We start from the raw sequence: 19989 nt of genomic DNA, 5'->3' as shown, positions 1-19989 counted from the left end.
ATAAGTGTTCAACTTGATTTTTAAAAAAATTTTGGCCATGCCACATGGCATGTGGGATCTTAGTTTCCCAACCAGGGATCAAACCCATGCCCTTTGCATTGGAAGCATGAAGTCTTAACTACTGGATTTCTAGGAAAATCCCTCAACTTGATATTTTTAACATATATCTTAGTTCCTAGCAAACTTAGCATAATAGATGTTTCTTGAATTGGAGAGGGGAAAATGCAGAACAGTTTTTCCAAACTGACTCAAGGCGTGTTTAAAAAAATGTAATTTAAAAAAATGCAGCCAATGTCAACCAAATTGTTGGAGAATTAGCTGTATGAACGTACTTCTCCTTTAGCCCATCTAATCAAGAATTGGTGGTGGTGGTGGTAGTGGATTAGTCACTAAGTTGTGTCTGACTCTTTGCAACCCCATGGACTGTAGCCTGCTGGGCTCCTCTGTCCATGGGATTTCCCAGACAAGAATACTGGAGTGGGTTGCCATTTCCTTCTCCCAGGGGATCTTCCTGACCCAGGGATCAAACCTGCATCTCTTGCATTGCAGGCAGATTCTTTACCAACTGAGCCACCAGGGAAGCCCTATCAAGAACTGACTTGGCCTCTAAAATCTAGGCATGGAAGTAAAGCATCATCTTCCCTCTAAGGTTGCCCTTCCAAGGGGTATAACAACTACCTGGGATGGGGCTTCAGCCACCTACCTGAGTCTTCCTTCTTACTGTGACTTCAGTTTTAGGGTGCCCTTTGCTTGGTGAGTCTTCAAGGTTTAACTCTGAGAAGGTGGTAAATGGACCTAAGAAGATGAGGTAGTGGGAAGAGAAGTCTCCTGCTGAGCTGTCACAGATCTGTGAGAGGCAGCTGTATTTCCAGCAGATGGAGCTTCATATGCAGGGGGTAGGGCTTCATTTCCAGCTGGTGGGGCTCCATATCCTGCAGGTGGGGCTCCATATCCCCCAGGTGGGGCACCATATCCCCCAGGTGGGACTCCATATCCCCCAGGTGGGGCTCCATATCCCCCAGGTGGGACTCCATATCCCCCAGGTGGGACTCCATATCCCCCAGGTGGGGCTCCATATCCCACAGGCGGGACTCCATATCCCATAGGTGGGGCTCCATATCCCCCTGGTTGGGCTCCATATCCTTCTGGTGGAGTTCCATATTCCCCTGGTTGGGCTGTATATCCTGGTGGTGGGGGTCCATAGATCACAATTGGATATGCTGAGAAGGAAAAAAAAAATCAGTTACTCATTTTTTAGAGCAGACAAGGAATGAGTAAGAAGGAGATGGAAGATAAAAAAAGTACTGAAGCAGACTGACACAGGAAGAGAATTCAGACAGAACAATGCAAAAGCCTTATCCTTCAGCCATCACCAGTTGGATGCTTTAACATTTCCTGTTGTGGAGGAATTCAAATTAACATGAAAATAACCTATAGTTAAATCTCTACATACTAACAGTTGTACACAGATACATACTTAACTCAGTAAAGTTTGTTTTGATCATAAAAAAAATGCTCAATGAGGAATATGTATTTGGGAAATAGAGAAGAGATAAATTTTTAAAAGTCATCTATAATTCCATCATCAAAGACAAAAACTTATTATTTTGGTATATTTATAGGTAGGATCTCTGTTAATATTTTTTATACAGTCATGATTATGACAATCATACAATTTTTAAACATCTGGCTCTTTTTACTTGATATTGTGAGAATGTTCTTTATATTATTTTTTCTTTTTCTCCTGGCTGCTCTGCATGGTTTGTGGAATCTTAGTTTCCCAACCAGGGATTGAACCTGGCCCTCAGCAATGAAAATGCCAAGTCCTAACCACTGGACTGCCAAGAAAGTTCTTTATATCATTAATGTATTTCACAGATTAAAATCTGGACAATATTTTATCATATGGATAAATGCTATTTATGATAAGTGCTACCTGATTGTCAGAGAGTTATGTTGCTTCCGACTTTCCAATTAATTTTATAATAAACATGGGTTTTATTTATTTCCTTGGCTACATTCCCAAAATGATTTAACTATGTCAACATGAATGGATAACTGTCAAGTTATTTTTCTATAATCCATAATTAATATTTATGCTATCTAGAAAAAAATTAAAAGAATCATCATTAAGATGCTCAAAGAACAAAAGGAAAAATGTATATAAAGTCAAGAAAAGTGATATACGAACAAAATAGAAACAGCAGTAGAGAGATAGAAAACATAACAGGAAATAAAAACAAACAAAGTTCTGGAGCTGAAAACCGCAATAACTGAAATGAAAAATTCACTAGAGGGATTCAAATTCATATTTGAATAGGCAAAAGAAAGAACCAGTAAACCTGAATACAGAACAATAAAAGCTGTAGATAAGAGAGGAATAGAAAGAAAAAGATTGAAGGAAAGTGAACAGAGCCCAAGGGACCAGTGGGACACTACCAAGGAGACCAACATATACATTGTAGAAGTTTCAGAAAAAGAAGAAAGAGAGAAAGATGTAGAGAAAGTATGTGAAGAAATAATGACTGAAAACTTCTCAAACCTGATGAAACACATGAATATAAACATCCAAGAAGCTCAATAAACTCAACACCAACACATTATAGTCAAACTTACAAAATAGAGACTCTTGACAGCAGCAAGTTCAGTTCAGTTCAGTTGCTCATTTGTGTCCAACTCTCTGCAACCCCATGAACCCAGCATGCCAAGCCTCCCCGTCCATCACCAACTCCAGGAGTTCACCCAAACTCATGTCCATTGAGTTGGTGATGCCATCCAACCATCTCATCCTCTGTCGTCCCCTTCTCCTCCTGCCCTCAATCTTTCCCAGCATCAGGGTCTTTTCCAGTGACTCAGTTCTTCCCATCAGGTGGCCAAAGTATTGGAGTTTCAGCTTCAGCATCAGTCCTTCCAATGAACACCCAGGACTGATCTCCTGTAGGGTGGACTGGTTGGATCTCCTTGTAGTCCAAGGGACAGCAGCAAGAGAAAAGTGAATAATCACATACAAGAGATCCTCAATAAGAAGATTAGCAGAGCCTCAGAAGAAACTAACTGTACCAACAACTTGATCTTGGACTTTTATCCTCTAGAAATTGTGAGAAAATAAATTTGCATTGTTGTAAAAAAAAAAAAAAGAAGATTAGCAGATTTCTCTTCAGGAATGTTGGAGGCCAGAAATAAACTATCCAACAAGAATCCTATATCTGGCCAAACTCCTTTCAGATAGAGAAAGTAAGATGTTTCCAGATAAACAAAACCTGAGGGAGTTAATTACAACTAGACTTGTCCTGCAAGAAATGCTTAAGGGAGTCAAATGAAAGGACACTAGATAATAATGTGAAGCCATATGAAAAAATAAATATCTCAATAAAGGTAAATCATTGAGCAATTATAAAAGTCAATATTATTATAACAAAGGTTTGTAATTTCATTTTTGTTTTCTACATAAGAGACTAATGCATTTAAAGGAAATAATAAATTGTGTGTTTGGGAACATAGTGTATAGAGATAAAATTTTGTGATATCAACTAAAAGGAGTGAGATGGAGGGCTTGTAAAGGTACAAAATATGTGTATGTTATTGAAGTTAAGATTGTAAAATTCAAATCAGTGTTATAACTTTAGGATTAAAGTTAAATGTAAACCCCATAGTAGTCAAACGCAAAAAAAAAAAGCTATAAAATATAAACAAAAGGAAATGAGAAAGGAATTCACACTTTTCACTATCAAAAAATCAGCTAAACACAAAAGAAGACAGTGATGCAGAAAATGAGGGACAAAAAAGCTATAAGGCATATAAAAACCAAATAGTAAAACAGTAGAAGTAAGGCTCCCATCATCAGTAATTACTTTAAATGCAAATGGATTAAATTCCCCAATCAAAAGACAGAGCTTGGCAGAATGAATGAAAATTCATGATTCAACTACATGCTATGTGTTTAAGAGACTTGTTCTAGATACAAAGACATAAATAAAAGTAAAGGATGAAAAAAGATATTCCATGTAAATAGTAACCAAAAGAGAGCAAAAGTAACTATGCTAATATCAGACAAAATAGACTTTACAACAAAATAGACTTTACATCATTAAGAGATAAAGAAGAAAATTACACATTAATAAAATGTCCAGTACAGCAAAAGAATATAACAATTATAAACATTTGCACAGCTGATAACAGACCATCACATATATGAAGCAAAAACGGAAGAAGCAATTTTACAGTAATAGTTGAAGACTTGAATATCCCTCACTCACACTGATGGATAGAACAACCAGAGAGAAGATAGATAAGAAAGCAGAGGATCTGAAAAAGCCCACTGGATCTAGCAAACATAGGACACTCTACCCAACAACAGAATACACATTACTCTCAAATGCTCAGTTGATCAGCCGTGTCCAACTCTTTGTGACCCCACGGACTGTAGCCCACCAGGCTCCTCTGCCGGTAGAATTTTCCCTTCTCCAGGGGATCTTCCCGACCCAAGGATCGAACCTACATCTCTTATGTCTCCTGCATTGGCAGGTGATTCTTTACCACTAGTGCCACCTGGGACCACTCTCAAGGACACACGTGATATTTTTCAGAATAGACCATATATTAGGTAACAAATTAAGTCTGGATAGATTTTAAAAGATAGATGTCATACAAAGTAGCTTCTCTCATCACAAAGGGATTAATTTATAAATCAACAACAGAAGTAAAACTGGAAAATTCACAAATTTCTGGAAATTAAACACCACACTTGGGCTTCCCTGGTGGTCTAGCGGTTAAGAATCCACCTGCCAATGCAGATGACATGGGTTCAATCTCTGGTCCTGGAAGGTCCCACATGCTGCAGAGCAACTAGGCCTCTGCACCACAACTACTGAAGCCCAGACTCTCTAGGGCCCGTGCTCTGCAACAAGAGAAGCCACTGCGATGAGAAGCCTGCAAGGAAGCACAATGCAAAAAAAGTAGCCCCTGCTTGCTGCCCAAGAGCAGCAACAAACACACAGCGTGGCCAAAAATGAATGAATAAACAATATTTTAAAATGGGCAAAGGACTTGAATAGATACACCTCCAAAGAAGATACACAAATGGTCAACAAGCGCATGAAAAGATACTCAATACCACTGGTCATTAAGAAAATGCAAATTAAAATTATAATGAGATATCACCTCACCTCACTAGGATGACTTTAATATAAACAACTAGCAAAAAGAAAGGAAAATAACAAGCATTGACAATGATATGGAGAAACAGGAACTTGTACATTGCTGGTGAGAGTAAAAAAACAGTGCAGTTGCTGTGGAAAAAGAGTTTGGTGGTTTCTCAAAAAAGTTAAACATTGACTTACCATATCACCCAATGCTTCCAAACCTAAGTATGTACTCAAGAGAAATGAAAACTTATGTCTACAGAGAAACCTATATACAAATGATTATAACAGCTATTGTTCATAATAATCATAAGGTAGAAACAAGCCAAATGTGCATCAATGCACGAATGAATGAACAAACTATAATATATACAGTGGAGCATTAGTCAGACACAAAAAGTGAAATATTGATACATACTACATCTTGGACGAGCCTTGAAAACATCATGTTAAGTGAGATAAGCCGAACACAAAGCCACATGTTGCTTGGCTTCTTTTATGTGATATATACGGAACAGGCAAATCCAAAAAGACAAAAAGCAGATTAGAGGAAACCAAGAGGCAAAGGAGAGGGGACAACGAGGGATGACCACTTCGTGGGTATGGGTATTCTTATGGAGTAATGGAAAAGTTTTCCATTTTGTTTGTTTGTTTGCTTTTTGACTGTGCAGCACAGCATGCAGGATCTTAGTTCTTCGACCACGGATCAAACCTGCACCCCCTAAGTGAAAGGGCAGATCAACCACTGGACTGCCAGCGAAGTCTTGGAAGAGTTTTGAAACTGGAGAGAGCTGATGGCTGCACAGCATTGTGATACACTAAATACCATTGAATTGCACGTTTTAAAATGATTAATTGTATGTTATACAAATTTCAATTTAAAAACATTTTTATAAAACCTTAGCAATACTTCAAAATTTTGAATGTCAGTTGATTAACACTTAAAGATTAAGGTAACTGTAAAGGCCAGAAATAACTACCCATCAGCTGTATACAAACTAAATGCTGATGGACATGCATGTCATGCTTTAAGGAAAACCCAAGAAATGGCCTGTATCTGGCGGTCTGTTGACAGCCTGTTAGGAGACCTTTCACGGTCCACCCACAGACTGTGAAGCACATTTGAGAGTACTGATCTACATCTCTGGGGAGCATGGCTCAGCATCTGTGGACAGACACAACTGCTACAGGAGAGGGTACAGGTCACAAAGCCCAGGATTGGAGTCTTCAGTGAGGATGAAGGGTGTGGCACAAGCATGTCGGCTGTGCTTGTATGAGAGAAGAAGGGGGAGGTACGCAAGAGCACACATTTCTGCTCAGGTTGTAAGCAGAAGTGACTTCCTACTGATGACAGTTGCCCAATATTCTCCATATTTGTACATCAAAGTAAGCCTGAAATTGATGCTTTTGAACTGTGGTGTTGGAGAAGACTCTTGAGAGTCCCTAGGACTGCAAGGAAACCAGTCAATACTAAAGAAAATCAATCTTGAATATTCATTGGAAGGACTGCTGCTGAAGCTGAAACTCTAATACTTTGGCCACCTGATGTGAAGAGCCAACTCATTAGAAAATACTCTGATGCTGGGAAAATTGAAGGCAGAAGGAGAAGAGGACAACAGAGGACGAGATGGTTGCATTGCATCACTGACTTGATGGACATGAGCTTGAGCAAGCTCTGGGAGATGGTGACGGACAGGGAAGCCTGGCGTGCTGCAGTCCATGGGGTTGCAAAGAGTAGGACACGACTGAGTGACTGAACAACAACAAAGTCTGAAATGGAAAGCCGGTCACTTACTGACTTGCCACCGGGTTTGAATCTGGAAATGAAATCATGGACTCAACTATTTTCCAATCCCCAAAACTCTGCTGCTTCTCCTGCAGCAGAGTTGGAGGCAAGCTATCCGCAATTAGATCTGTGAGCCCTGGGCACACCTTTCCACCTCCCAGGAAGAACCTCCCTGCCACACCTTACCTGGACAAGGTGTCTGTGAGGAGCACACTGCAGCCCCTGGGACAGTAATTATGTACAGTCCTGAAGTGTCGAACCAGTAATTTACACTTCCAAGTGGAATTCCTCTGGCAGCTGAGAAGACAAATTTGGCAAAATAAGGGCTCTTTAATTCTTTTAAGACAGATATACAGCAACTATCAACCAAATAATTAACAGAGTTTTAACCAACATGTTACACGAGTGTCTGGCAATGCTCCCAAAATACAAGATTTAAAATATATTCTGTCCTTGTCCTCAACTGTATACGTCCTGAAGACAGTGATTGTGTATATTTTCCTGTGCTTATTGAAGGCCTAGCATAATACCCACCATAATAGGGATTCAGAAAAAATTTCAAGTGAGGATTCTATCAAGTTGTCAAGATAACTCCATTAAAGGCCAACATAATGGAAGTACCCTGCAGGTGGTGACTGCAGCCATGAAATTAAGACATTTGCTCCTTGGAAGAAAGCTTATGGCCAACCTAGCTAGCATATTAAAAAGCAGAGACGTCACTTTGCCAACAAAGGTCCATATAGTCAAAGCTATGGTTTTTCCAGTCGTCATGTATGGATGTGAGAGTTGGGCCATGAAGAAGGCTGAGCACCCTTGAAGAATTGATGCTTTTGAACTGTGGTGCTGGAGAAGACTCCTGAGAGTCCTTTGGACAGCAAGGAGATCAAACCCGTCAATCCTAAAGGAAATCAACCCTGAATATGCATTGGAAGGACGGATACTGAAGCTGACACTCCAATACTTTGGCCACCTGATGTGAAGAGACGACTCATTGGAAAAGACCCTGATGCTGGGAAATGTTGAGGGCAGGAGGAGAAGGGGATGACAGAGGATGACATGCTTGGATGGCATCACTGACTCAGTGGACATGAGTTTGAACAAACTCTGGGAGATAGTGAAGGACAGGGAAGCTTGGCATGCTGCAGTCCATGGGGTCACAAAGAGTTGGACATGACTTACCGACTGAACAACAACAACGACATTACCAAAGAAAGCTTCTGTTGGTCTCCTCTGCATCTCTTTTATAAGGACACTTCTTTAACGGTATTTAGTATTTGATGGTATTTGAGTAATCTAGAGTACTTCTCTCATCTCAAGATTCTTAATTATATCTGAAAAGACTTTTTTTTTTTTTTTTACAAAGTAACATTCAAAGATTCTGAGGATTATATTTTCAGAGCCATTGTCAACCTGCCACACTAATTTCTGCCCTATGGCATATGACCAGAAACAATGTACACAGCTTCCACGCCTGGCCCATGAAAACATCCAAAGTGAGATCTTTACTCTCTTCCTCACTCTGCTGACCACCCAAAGAGGCTGTGGAAGCTATGTGTTAATGATGAGACTCTACTACCCTGGGTCCCTGAAGGGCTGTGTGAAACAGAGGTGCCTTTAACCCTTGCTGATTGGCCTCTTTTAAGATTTATTTTGATGTGAGCCATTTTTAAAGTCTTTATTGAATTTGTTGTAATACTGCTTCTGTTTTATGCTTTGCTTTTTTGGCCCTGAGGCATGTGGGGTCTGAGCTCCGGACTAGGGATAGAACTCACACTGTCTGCGATGAAAGGGGAAATTTTAACCACTGAACTGTCAGAGAAGTTCTCAATTGGCCTTTATATAAGCAGTAACATCCATTACCTTGTTGTTGTTTGTTTAGTCGCTTAGTTATGTCTGATTTTTTGCCACCCCGTGGACTGTAGCCAGCCAGGCTCCTCTGTCCATAGGATTTCCCAGGCAAGAATACTGGAATGGGTTGTCATTTCCTTCTCCACCATTATCTTAAGTCACTTATAATTTGGGGTTTATCTGTTCCAATAGCTAGCATTATCTTAACTGGGTGGGATGTGCTCAGTTCTGTCCTACTCTTTGTGACCCCATGGACTGTAGCCCTCCAAGTTCATCAGTCCATGGGATTTCCAAGGCAAGATACTGGAGTGGGTTGCCATTTCCTTCTCCAGGGGATCTTCCCAGCCCTGGGATAAAATCCACTTCTGTATTTCCTGCATTGCAAGCGGATTCTTTACCTCTGAGCCACTAGGGAAGCCCCACCATAAGATAGGATAATGTATTATTCTTGCATATGTCTATTTCCACTAGACCATGTGCATCTTAACTAGATTGGAGTTGGTGGTGGAAAGCAAGGGAGAAAGAGGAAGAGCATTCCAGACAGAGCAAATAGCCTGAAGGCTCAGAGATGGGAGAGCAAGGTGCAAAGAAGTCCAGTTGGACTGGAATACAAAAACTGAGAGAGTGAGGGATATAAAGTGAAGCTACATTGAATTAAAAGATTACTTGTATTCTAAGTTTGAAAGAGTTCTCTGGTACACCTGTTAGATCAGTGCTGCAGGACCTGACATTATCTCTTCCCATGCTTTAGTCCCATGAAAAATGAGAATTAAACCCAAGAAGAGCAAAGCTATAGCCAGAGAGAAGACAAGAAGGTACACCAGAGGAATAAGAGCCATGGTAACTCTACCAAAAACAAGAGTACTCAATGATACAGCCACTTAAATGGACAAGAGACTATCAGGTAAAATCATTCGGGTGTCTGCCACTAGATTGTGAACTCCTTCAGTTTAAGGAAGGACTAAATCTTATGTTCCTAGCATGTAGTAGGGTACTTGGTACATAGTCAGTAGGCTCAGGAAATACCCACTGAATACATGTGAAATCTGGAGAAGGAAATGGCAACCTGCTTTAGTATTCTTGCCTGGGAAATCCCATGGATAGAGGAGCCTGGCAGGCTACACCGTACATGAGGCTGAAAAAAGTCAGACACAGCTTAGCGACTAAACAACAACAATATGGGCAAATATCAACGTCCTGACCACAGAGGCCAGAAGTCTTCTCTAGTTAACCGTCCTATTCCAATTAAACAGGTCCCCAAACCCCAAAGCGCCTGATATCTTTATCAGCATCACTCACCAGCAGAGGCAGCTTTTACCATCAGTTGGGCAAATTCGATGGCACCTCCTTTCCTGAAGGATAACTTAAAAACAGCTTGTCCTTCCCAGCCACCTGGAGGGAGAAATGGCAGACGCTCACTAAGAGGCTGGCACGCTGGTAACAGAAGCACTGCCAAAAACATGGAGAGAGGCACCACCCACTGAAGTCTGAATCTTAAACTTTCTGTAAGCTTTTGAGAAAACATACATTTCTGAGGGGGACACTTACCACCTGGAGCTGCCTGAATGGTTCCTTTAATGTAGTTGGGGGCAAAAATTGGTTGTTCAATGGTGCAGTCACTCATCAGGCCAAACGGCATCATAAAAGAAAGCATGGGGTCATTGACTAAGTGTGAAGTCACGAAGACCACCTAAGAAAGGAAAGAAACTTTGGGAAAGGAACGCAATTCGTCCATGGGTTGAGACATAGAAGAACAATTCTAAAGTCAAGGCTGCTTTGGCATCCTGGCCTAATTGAGAAACATCACCGATTTTCTTCCATCACTCTTCAACAAGGAAAATCTCCAAGTGGAAATGGTTCAAAACATTTTGAAAGTCAAGGTTTAACCTCTCTCCCTTTTAAGGGAAATAAATGTCAAGTTAATTAGATCAAAGGAGAAGCAGAAATTACCTGGTATGGGACTTTCCTGGTGGTTCAATGGTTAGGAATCTGCCTGCCAACGCAGGGGACATGGGTTCGATTCCTAGTCCAAGAAGATTCCACATGCCACAGGGCAACTAAGCCTGTGTGCCACAACTCCTGAGCCTGAATGCCCTAGAGCCTGCGCTCCTGAACAAGAGAAGCCACTGCAATGAGAAGCCCGAGCACTGCACCTACAGAGTAACCCCCACTCACCACAACTAGAAAAAGCCCGGGCATAGCAGTGAAGACCCAGCACAGTGAAAAAAAAACGAGAAATAAATTAGATTAAAGAGAGAGAAATTACCCGGTATGAAGTGAGAAACAACGTTCCTTTCTTTGTGCCATTAAAGAGATAGGATTCCACTGGTTTCTGCAGGAAGCAGAGGTCCACATCCTCACACTGCTTCAAGACACTGCAGACAAGAAAGGGCGGACAGCACACAGCTCAGGAGTCATGCAAAAAGACACAGACAAAGCTCTCGGGGCAGTTTCTAGCCTGGAGGGAGGTTATTGGCTGCTACTGGTGCTGCTGCTATTTTATTAAAATAGAAAGGAATTGAAATGATCTTATTCTCTGACAACTCACACTTACTCGTCTTCCTCTTTATCACTGGGTTCTTTTTTTTTTTCTTTCTTAGCAAACCTAATTCTATTCTTAAAGTCCACTAATTCTTATACTTCTTGTGCATGTTATATAAAGCACGGTGTTAATGAAACTGTTTCTTGGACTCTGGTAAAGAAGGTGAGACATATGAAGTATGCTACAGGATCCTCTGACATGTCTGCCATGTTCTCCCTTCACTCCTAACCCAAAAAACCTGGACCCATCCTACGCTTACAGAATCCTCCTGGGTCTTTTTTCCCTTTCTTAGTTTTATATATATATATATATACACACACACATACATACATACATATACATATGCTATTAATATTTATTGAAAGAATGAATGAATGAAAACATGAATATAAGTAATAATGCAAGAAAAACATGATATGCATCACATAAGTGGAACAAAATATCATGGCAGGTAGAGATCAGCTCTTGGTAGAAGTAATTAGGAATGATTTTATAGAAAAGTTGAAATTTGAGCTGATTCACATCATTCAACAGGCAAGGCAGAACTGTGACCTGCCGCTGTCTCAGTAGGTAGGTCACATGATCAAGGAAATGGTGATATGTCAGAGGGATCCATTTAAGAACTAACATAGTCCTGATATGAGGTAATAAGAACTGGAATTAGGGTGATAGTATATGGCTAAAAAGCGCTTCTTAAGAGACTATGAAAAAATGGATGTCAGCAACAATAGTGGAATAGGGAACTCTAAAAGCCAGTCTAGAACTCTAGAATCTAATCAAAAGCTTATAGCAACTAGGGGAATGTTTAATCAAGAAAAAAAATAAGAGCATCAATAAGAGCTTTGTGCACTTTAACTTACCCCAGTACTCCTCCACTCCCTAGCTTGGCACAGCTCTGAAAACAACAACCCACATTCTCAGTATAAGTACAAAGTACTGGGGTGAGGGGAAGAGAACAGACCTTACTATGGTTTTCTGTTTTGACCTGTCCAGGAGTTCCCTGGAGGACTAGCTCAGAATTCTCTCAGGATTAAGGCAGCTACCCAGGGCACATTTGTTAAACAACATTTCAAAATGTGTGAGAGCAGTTAAGTGGGGCAAAAGATGATTTTGGGGGGCAAACAATAAAAAACTTAAAAAACAGGAAGAAAAGACTGGAGAATGAGATGCTTTGAGGAATAAAGGCTTTGAAAACCTCTGACATGTTCATGGGAATCTAGAAAGCATCACAGACTGGGTGCTTTCCCATATCAGGGCTGGGTTCATGCTCAGAAGAAACCTGAGAAGGCTCTAGAACTGTTACCTCTGGTTGACAATGAGGCTCTGCCCAACCAGGAAGTAAAAATTAAGACAGTTTTACACTGCTTGACTGAGTGACAAAGACTGGCTCACACACACACACACACACACACACACACAGCCCATCTAGGATATATAAAGAACTCCTACAACTCAACAACAACAAATGTAATTTAAAAATGGACAAAGGGATAACCAACAAGGACCTACTGTATAGTACATGGAACTCTGCTCAGTGTTAGGTGGTAGCCTGGATGGGAGGGGAGTTTGGGGGAGAATGGATACATGTATACGCATGACTGAGTCTTTTTGCTGTTCACCTGAAACTATCACATTGTTAATCACTTATACCTCAATACAAAATAAAAAGTTTAAAAAAAAATTTTTTTTTTAATGGACAGAGGATTTAAATAGACATTTCTCCAAAATAATATATAAATAGCAAAAAATATGAGAAGATGCTCAACATTATTAATCATCATAGAAATGCAAATCAAAACCACAAATGAGATTCACCTCACACCTGTTAGGATGACTACTATTGAAAAAGATATCCTAGGTGTTTGTGGCCTAGAATATTGACAGGTTGAAGATTCTGTGCACTCTTGGTGGGACTGCAAAGTGGTTCAGGCACTATGGAACAGTATGGAGTTGCCTCAAAAATTAAAAATAGAATTACTCCATGATCCAGCAATCCCACTTCTGGGTATATATCAAAAAGAACTGAAAACAAGATCTCAAAAAGATATTTGTGCACTCATATTCATAATAGCCAAGAGGAGGAAGCAATCTAAAAGTCTATCAGTGAATGGAGAAACAAAATGTGGTATATACGTACAATGGAATATTATTCAGGCTTAAAAAGGAAGGAATATTGTCACATGCCACAACATGGGTGAACCTTGAGGACATTATGCTAAGTGCAATAGCAGAGACAAAGACAATTATATGATTTCACCTACATGTGGAATCTAAAACAAAATCAAATTCATAGAAGCAAAGAGTATAACAGTAGTTATTGGGGATTGAGGGGATGAGGGAAGTGGGGAAATGTTAGGCAAGGATACAAATTTAAAGTTATGTAAGATGAGTAAATTGAAGAAAGTAGGGAAAACTACTAGACCATTCAGGTATGACCTAAATCAAATCCCTTATGATTATATGGTGGAAGTGACAAATAGATTCAAGGGACTAAATCTTGATAGAGTGCCTGAAGAACTATGGATGGAAGTTCGTAACATTGTATAGGAGGCGGTGACCAAAACTATCCCCAAGAAGAAGAAATGCAAAAAGGCAAAATGGTTGTCTGAGGGGGCCTTATAAATAGCTGAGAAAAGAAGAGAAGAGAAAGGTAAAGGAGAAAAGGAAAGATACACCCATCTGAATGCAGAGTTCCAAACAATAGCAAGGAGAAGTAAGAACACTTTCCTAAGTGATTAATGCAAAGAAACAGATGAAACCAATAGACTGGGAAAGACTAGAGATTTCTTCAAGAAAATCAAAGAAACCAAGGGAACATTTCATGCAAAAATGGGCACAATAAAGGACAGAAATGGTATGGGCTTAACAGAAGCAGAAGATATTAAGAGGAGGTGGCAAGAATACGCATGAGAACTATACAAAAAACATCTGAATGACCCAGATAACCACGATGGTGTGATCAGTCATGTAGAGCCAGACATCCTGGAGTGCAAAATCCAATGGGCCTTAAGAAGCATCACTACGAACAAGCTAGTGGAGGTGATGGAATTCCAGGTCAGCTATTTCAAATCCTAAAAGATGATGCTGTGAAAGTGCTGCACTCAATATGCCAGCAAGTTTGGAAAACTCAGCAGTGGCCACAAGACTGGAAAAGGTCAGTTTTCATTCCAATCCCAAAGAAAGGCAATGCCAAAGAATGCTCAAACTACCGCACAATTGCACTCATCTCACACGCTAGCAAAGTAATGCTCAAAATTCTCCAAGCGAAGCTTCAACAGTACCTGAACCAAGAACTTCCAGATGTTCAAGCTGGGTTTAGAAAAGGCAGAGGAACCAGAAATCAAATTGCCAACATCTGCTGGATCATGGAAAAAGCAAGAGAGTTCCAGAAAACCATCTACTTCTGCTTTATTGACTATGCCAAAACCTTGATTGTGTGGATCACAACAAACTGTGGAAAATTCTGAAAGAGATGGGAATACCAGACCACCTGACCTGCCTCTTGAGAAATCTGTATGCAGGCCAAGAAGCAATAGTTAGAACCGGACATGGAATAACGGACTGGTTCCAAATTGGGAAAGGAGTATGTCAAGGCTGTATATTGTCACTCCACTTATTTAACTTATATGCAGAATACATCATGCAAAATGCCGGGCTAGATGAAGCACAAGCTGGAATCAAGACTGCTGGGAAAAATATCAATAACCTCAGACATGCAGATGACAACACCCTTATGGCAGAAAGTGAAGAGGAACTGAACAGCCTCTTGATGAAAGTGAAAGAGGAGAGTGAAAAAGATGGCTTGAAACTCAACATTCAAAAAACAAAGATCATGGTATCCAGTCCCATCACTTCATGGCAAATAGATGGGGAAACAATGGAAACAGTGACAGACTTTATTTTCTTGGTCTCCAAAATCACTGCAGATGGTGACTGCAGCCATGAAATTAAAAGAGGAGAAAAGCTATGACCAATCTAGACAGCATATTGAAAAGCAGAGACATTACTTTGCCAACAAAGGTCCATCTATTCAAAGCTATGGTTTTTCCAGTAGTCATGTATGGATGTGAGACTTGGACCATAAAGAAAGCTGAATGCAGAAGAATTGATGCTTTTGAACTGTGGTGTTGGAGAAGACTGTTGAGAGTCCCTTGGACTGCAAGGAGATCAAACTAGTCAATCCTAAAGGAAATCAGTCCTGCATATTCATTGGAAGGACTGATGCTGAAGCTGAAGGTCCAATAATTTGGCCACCTGATGCAAAGAACTGACTCACTGGAAAAGACCCTGATGCTGGGAAAGATTGAAGGCAGCGTGACAAGGGGTCAACAGAGGATGAGATGGTTGGATGGCATCACCAACTCGATGGACATGAGTTTGAGCAAGCTCTGGGAGTTGCTGATGGTCAGGGAAGCCTGGTGTGTTGCAGTCCATGGGGCTGCAAAGAGTCGGAAACGACTGAGGAACTCAACTGAACTGAAGATGAATAAGTCTAGAGATCTAATATGCAGGTGTGAAGACTATATTTAATAATACTGTATTGAACACTGGAAATATGCTAAGAGAGTAGATTTGAAGTACTTTCATCACACTAAAATAAAAATATAATTATTTGAGGAAATGAAATGTTAACTAACTTGACTGCAATAATCATTTCACTGTGTACATTACATTATTGTTATATACATTATATACAATTTTTATTTTTTAATGGCTAAGATATTAAATTTTGTTATGTGTTTTTACCACACAAAAATGATGAACAAATTAGGCAAAAAGTGGAGGATATTTATGAACCAAGAAAATTCACCAAATACATATATAGTCGATAACCGTAAGACAAAAATAATTTCATTAGAAATAAAACTTTTAAAAAAGATTTCATTATTTGGATTCCATTATCAGACTAGCTTCCCTGGTGGCTCAGATGGTAAAGTGTCTGCCTGCAACGCGGGAGACCTGGGTTCGATCCCTGAGTCAGGAAGATCTTCTGGAGAAAGAAATGGAAACCCACTCCAGTACTCTTGCTTGGAAAATTCGATGGATGGAGGAGCCTGGTAAGCTACAGTCCATGGAGTCGAAAAGAGTCGGACACGACTGAGCGACTTCACTTTCCTTTCCTTTCCTATCAGGCTGGCAGAGCTATCAAAGGTTAACATTTAGTGTTGGCAAGGTGAAATTGGGACACAAAGTATTAAAAAGAATGTAAATTGATACAATTCTGTAGGGGGATTTTTCCAGTGGTCATGTATGGATGTGAAAATTGGACTGTAAAGAAAGCTGAGCACCGAAGAATTGATGCTTTTCAACTGTGGTGTTGGAGAAGACTGTTGAGAGTCCCTTGGACTGCAAGGAGATCTAACCAATCCATCCTAAAGGAGATCAGTCCTGAATATTCATTGGAAGGACTGATGCTGAAGCTGAAACTCCAATACTTTGGCCACCTCATGCGAAGAGCTGACTCATTTGAAAAGACCCTGATGCTGGGAAAGATTGAGGGCAGGAGGAGAAGGGGATGACAGAGGATGAGGTGGTTGGATGGCATCATCGACTCAATGGACATGGGTCTGGGTGAACTCCGGGAGTTGGTGATGGACAGGGAGGCCTGGCGTGCTGTGGTTCATGGGATTGCAAAGAGTCGGGTACACCTGAGTGACTGAACTGCAACTGAAACTGTAGGGGGATTTTGCAATAAATATATTTCCATTTATAAATATGTTAAATATAAAATATGTGTAATATTTTAAAATATTTTTACTAGGATTTTTATTTTTATATTATAAATATATAAAAAATTTTTTTAAGTCTATGTCCTCTGGGGACTTCCCTGGTGATCCAGCAGTTAAGACTTCGAGCTCCCAATGCAGGAGGCCTGGGTTCAATTCCTGGTCCAGGAACTAGATCCTGCACACCAGAACTAAAGATCCCACAGGCCACAACAAAGGTTTGTGTGCCAAAATCAAGACTCAGCACAGCCAAATAAATGCAAATAAATATTTAAATAAATAACAAATAAATATTTTTCTTAAAGTTTATGTCTTCTCACCCCACAATTTCACTTTCAGGAATATGTCTGAAAGAAACATTTTGATAGGTGAACAAAAATAGATCTTTAAGAAATTCACTGTGGCAATGTTTATAGCAATGACAAATTAAAACCAGACTTATCCCAGATAGTGGCTTGAGCAAAAATGTCTGCATATGGGAGTACCAGACATCGAAAATAATGATGTATTAATAGATGTCAATACTGCAAAGCATTCTCAATACATCGGTAAATGAGGAAAATTACAAAGCAGTCTGATAGGGGAAGGTGTGTGTATTTCCACAGGGGGACGTGCAAAAGAATACATATCAAAATATAAAAAGCACTTAATGTAAGAATTTGGAGTAATTAAATGTTTCCCAATTTTTCTACATGGCATTACCTGCACATTTTAGAATATGAATTTTTTTAAAAAACAAAACTCAGTCAGTATCTTCCTTTTTACCAGTACAGTTCAGTCATTCAGTCGTGTCGGACTCTTTGCGACCCCATGAATTGCAGCACGCCAGGCCTCCCTGTCCATCACAAACTCCTGGAGTTCACTCAAACTCACATCCATCGAGTCGTTGATGCCATCCAGCCATCTCATCCTCTGTCCCCAATCCCTCCCAGCATCAGAGTCTTTTCCAACGAGTCAACTCTTCGCATGAGTTGGCCAAAGTACTAGAGTTTCAGCTTTAGCATCAGTCCTGAACGCCCAGAACTGATCTCCATTAGGATGGACTGGTTGGATCTCCTTGCAGTCCATTTTACCAGTACAGTCTGGCTCATACATTTATGACTTTTCAGCTGGGATCAGAAAAAATCTCCACACAACACAGCCAAGCTGTGATGAATTTCTTAACTGAGTATTGTGAATAGTCAGGAGAAGTCAAAATATAACCAATCTTCTTCCTCTCAAGCTATTTCTCTAAAGCAGTTTCTATCCCAAAAGGTAGAGTCCTGACAGAGCTTTGCTTGCAGAGGAGAAAAAAGAGACATAGTCCTCCTCCTCTTCGAGGGGCAGCCAGCGTAGAAACATGAATACACACTACCAAAATTCAGAGCTGTCCCACATGCCTGACCATATGATTTTAAGCAAATTACTTTTTGTTTCACTTTTTCCACCTGTGAAATGAGGAAAATAGTACTGATCCTCATTGCAGATAGAGCAGTTATAAACGTAAAGCCCTTAGAACAGTGCCCTAATAAGGCCAACCATTGGAGAGCACAGAAAGGACTCCACAAAGATAATTCACATAAAATCAATATTTGTTATAATTTTTTTAAGACCACGCTTCATTCCTTGCCTCCAGGGCACAAACAGAAAAGCAGAGAGACAAACCTGTAGCCCAGCTGAGAAGACACCCAAACACCAGATTAGAAGTGGCTTCCAGGCACAGAGCCACAGGCACACAGGTCTCAGTTCTCCAGGCCAGCATGCAGGGCGTCAGCAAGGTGGGCGGGCAATCATCTCACTACTGGGAAAACTGAACAAAAGAGCAGCGGTCCTCTAGGACCAAGGGAGGACATACAGCCTTGACAGAGTGTATAAATCTGTCAAGAAAATATTCTGGAGAAGGAAGCACAGAAAAAACAGATCTGGACATCAGCATGATGTACTGATGTACTTAAAGGATCTTCCTGAGAGATGCATTCAAAGCAATCTGGGTGTGTTTTGCCTCACCTGAGCACTGCATTGGGCTTCAGAGTCTCACAGCTAGGTGAGAGCAAAGGAAAATGAGGGCAAATCTGAGCAGAGAGAGGAGCATATTCAAGAACTGCTGGGGAGTTCGAACAGGACTCTTAACAGCCTGGGCAGGGGATGGAGGAGGGGAGTGAAGCAGGGGCCGAGGTATTGGGTAGGGAAGTAAAAATGGGCAACTCTGAGCCGAACCTGACAGAGGCTGGAGGAAACGGGTGAGCGGCAGGCACTGCTAGCACCACAAAGCCATGGGTGCAAACCCCAGGGCCGCCATGGGAGGTGAGAGAACATCACTCTTCCCAGACGTGTCTTCTTTTGGTCCCCATCTTTACAAAAAAAGTTAAGACCAGCCATCTCCTTGGTTGGGGGCGAAGAAGAGAGAGAGCTTTTTGAAGTTCTGAGGGGGAAGAGAGGCCCTGGACAGTTCAGGATCTTTCTAGAAAGAGCCACACTCGTGCCTTTTCTACCTCCCAGAAGCCTGGGACCTTGTTGCCCTCACTCTACAAAGGTAGCACACTCCTAACGGCACCGCATGCCACCCCGAGGGTCGGTGTGACTTCCCTTTCCTGCCACTGCACTTCAACTTTTTTCTGAGGCAGCACACGGCTCACTCTCTGCACACGTGCCCGTCACACTCCTATTCCCGCCTCTACCACATTCACATCCAGAACACCCGCGAGGCAGCGCCGGCCCTAACGGTCGGGGAAGAGCTACGCTTGCCGTGAGCTCAAAAAAGGCGGGGAAGTCTCTGATTGGCTGAGAGTTTGTGCGCCGCCAATTCTCCTGGCCTCTCCTCCCTCCGACAGCTCCACAGGCTTCCTTCCAGGCACCTTTCGCCAGAGGGGATGAGGGCCCCACGACGGCTCTCGGTGTGGCTCTGGTTCACTGCCATCCTGCCCAGGCCCCCTCCTGCCGCCCCGCAGATGGGAAGGGGCGGGGCCT

General features: G+C 41.2%; 1 protein-coding gene across 1 annotated transcript; it reads right to left on the bottom strand.

Annotated features, from left to right (window-relative positions):
* Nucleotides 1-768: 768 nt before the first annotated feature.
* On the bottom strand, nucleotides 769-19989 carry WBP2NL (WBP2 N-terminal like). The gene is given in 6 exon segments (XM_086404361.1): nucleotides 769-1220; nucleotides 7114-7224; nucleotides 10075-10167; nucleotides 10324-10465; nucleotides 11042-11150; nucleotides 19878-19989. Coding segments are annotated over 6 exon segments (969 nt in total). The 5' UTR covers nucleotides 19940-19989.

Source organism: Bos grunniens, chromosome 5 (genome assembly GCF_055505025.1).
Source record: "Bos grunniens cultivar Pamir isolate PY7600 chromosome 5, Bosgru_T2T1.0, whole genome shotgun sequence".
NCBI classification, from domain to species: domain Eukaryota; kingdom Metazoa; phylum Chordata; class Mammalia; order Artiodactyla; family Bovidae; genus Bos; species Bos grunniens.
Note: the sequence above shows the minus strand (reverse complement) of the source record. Positions and strands in the feature narration are given on the sequence as shown.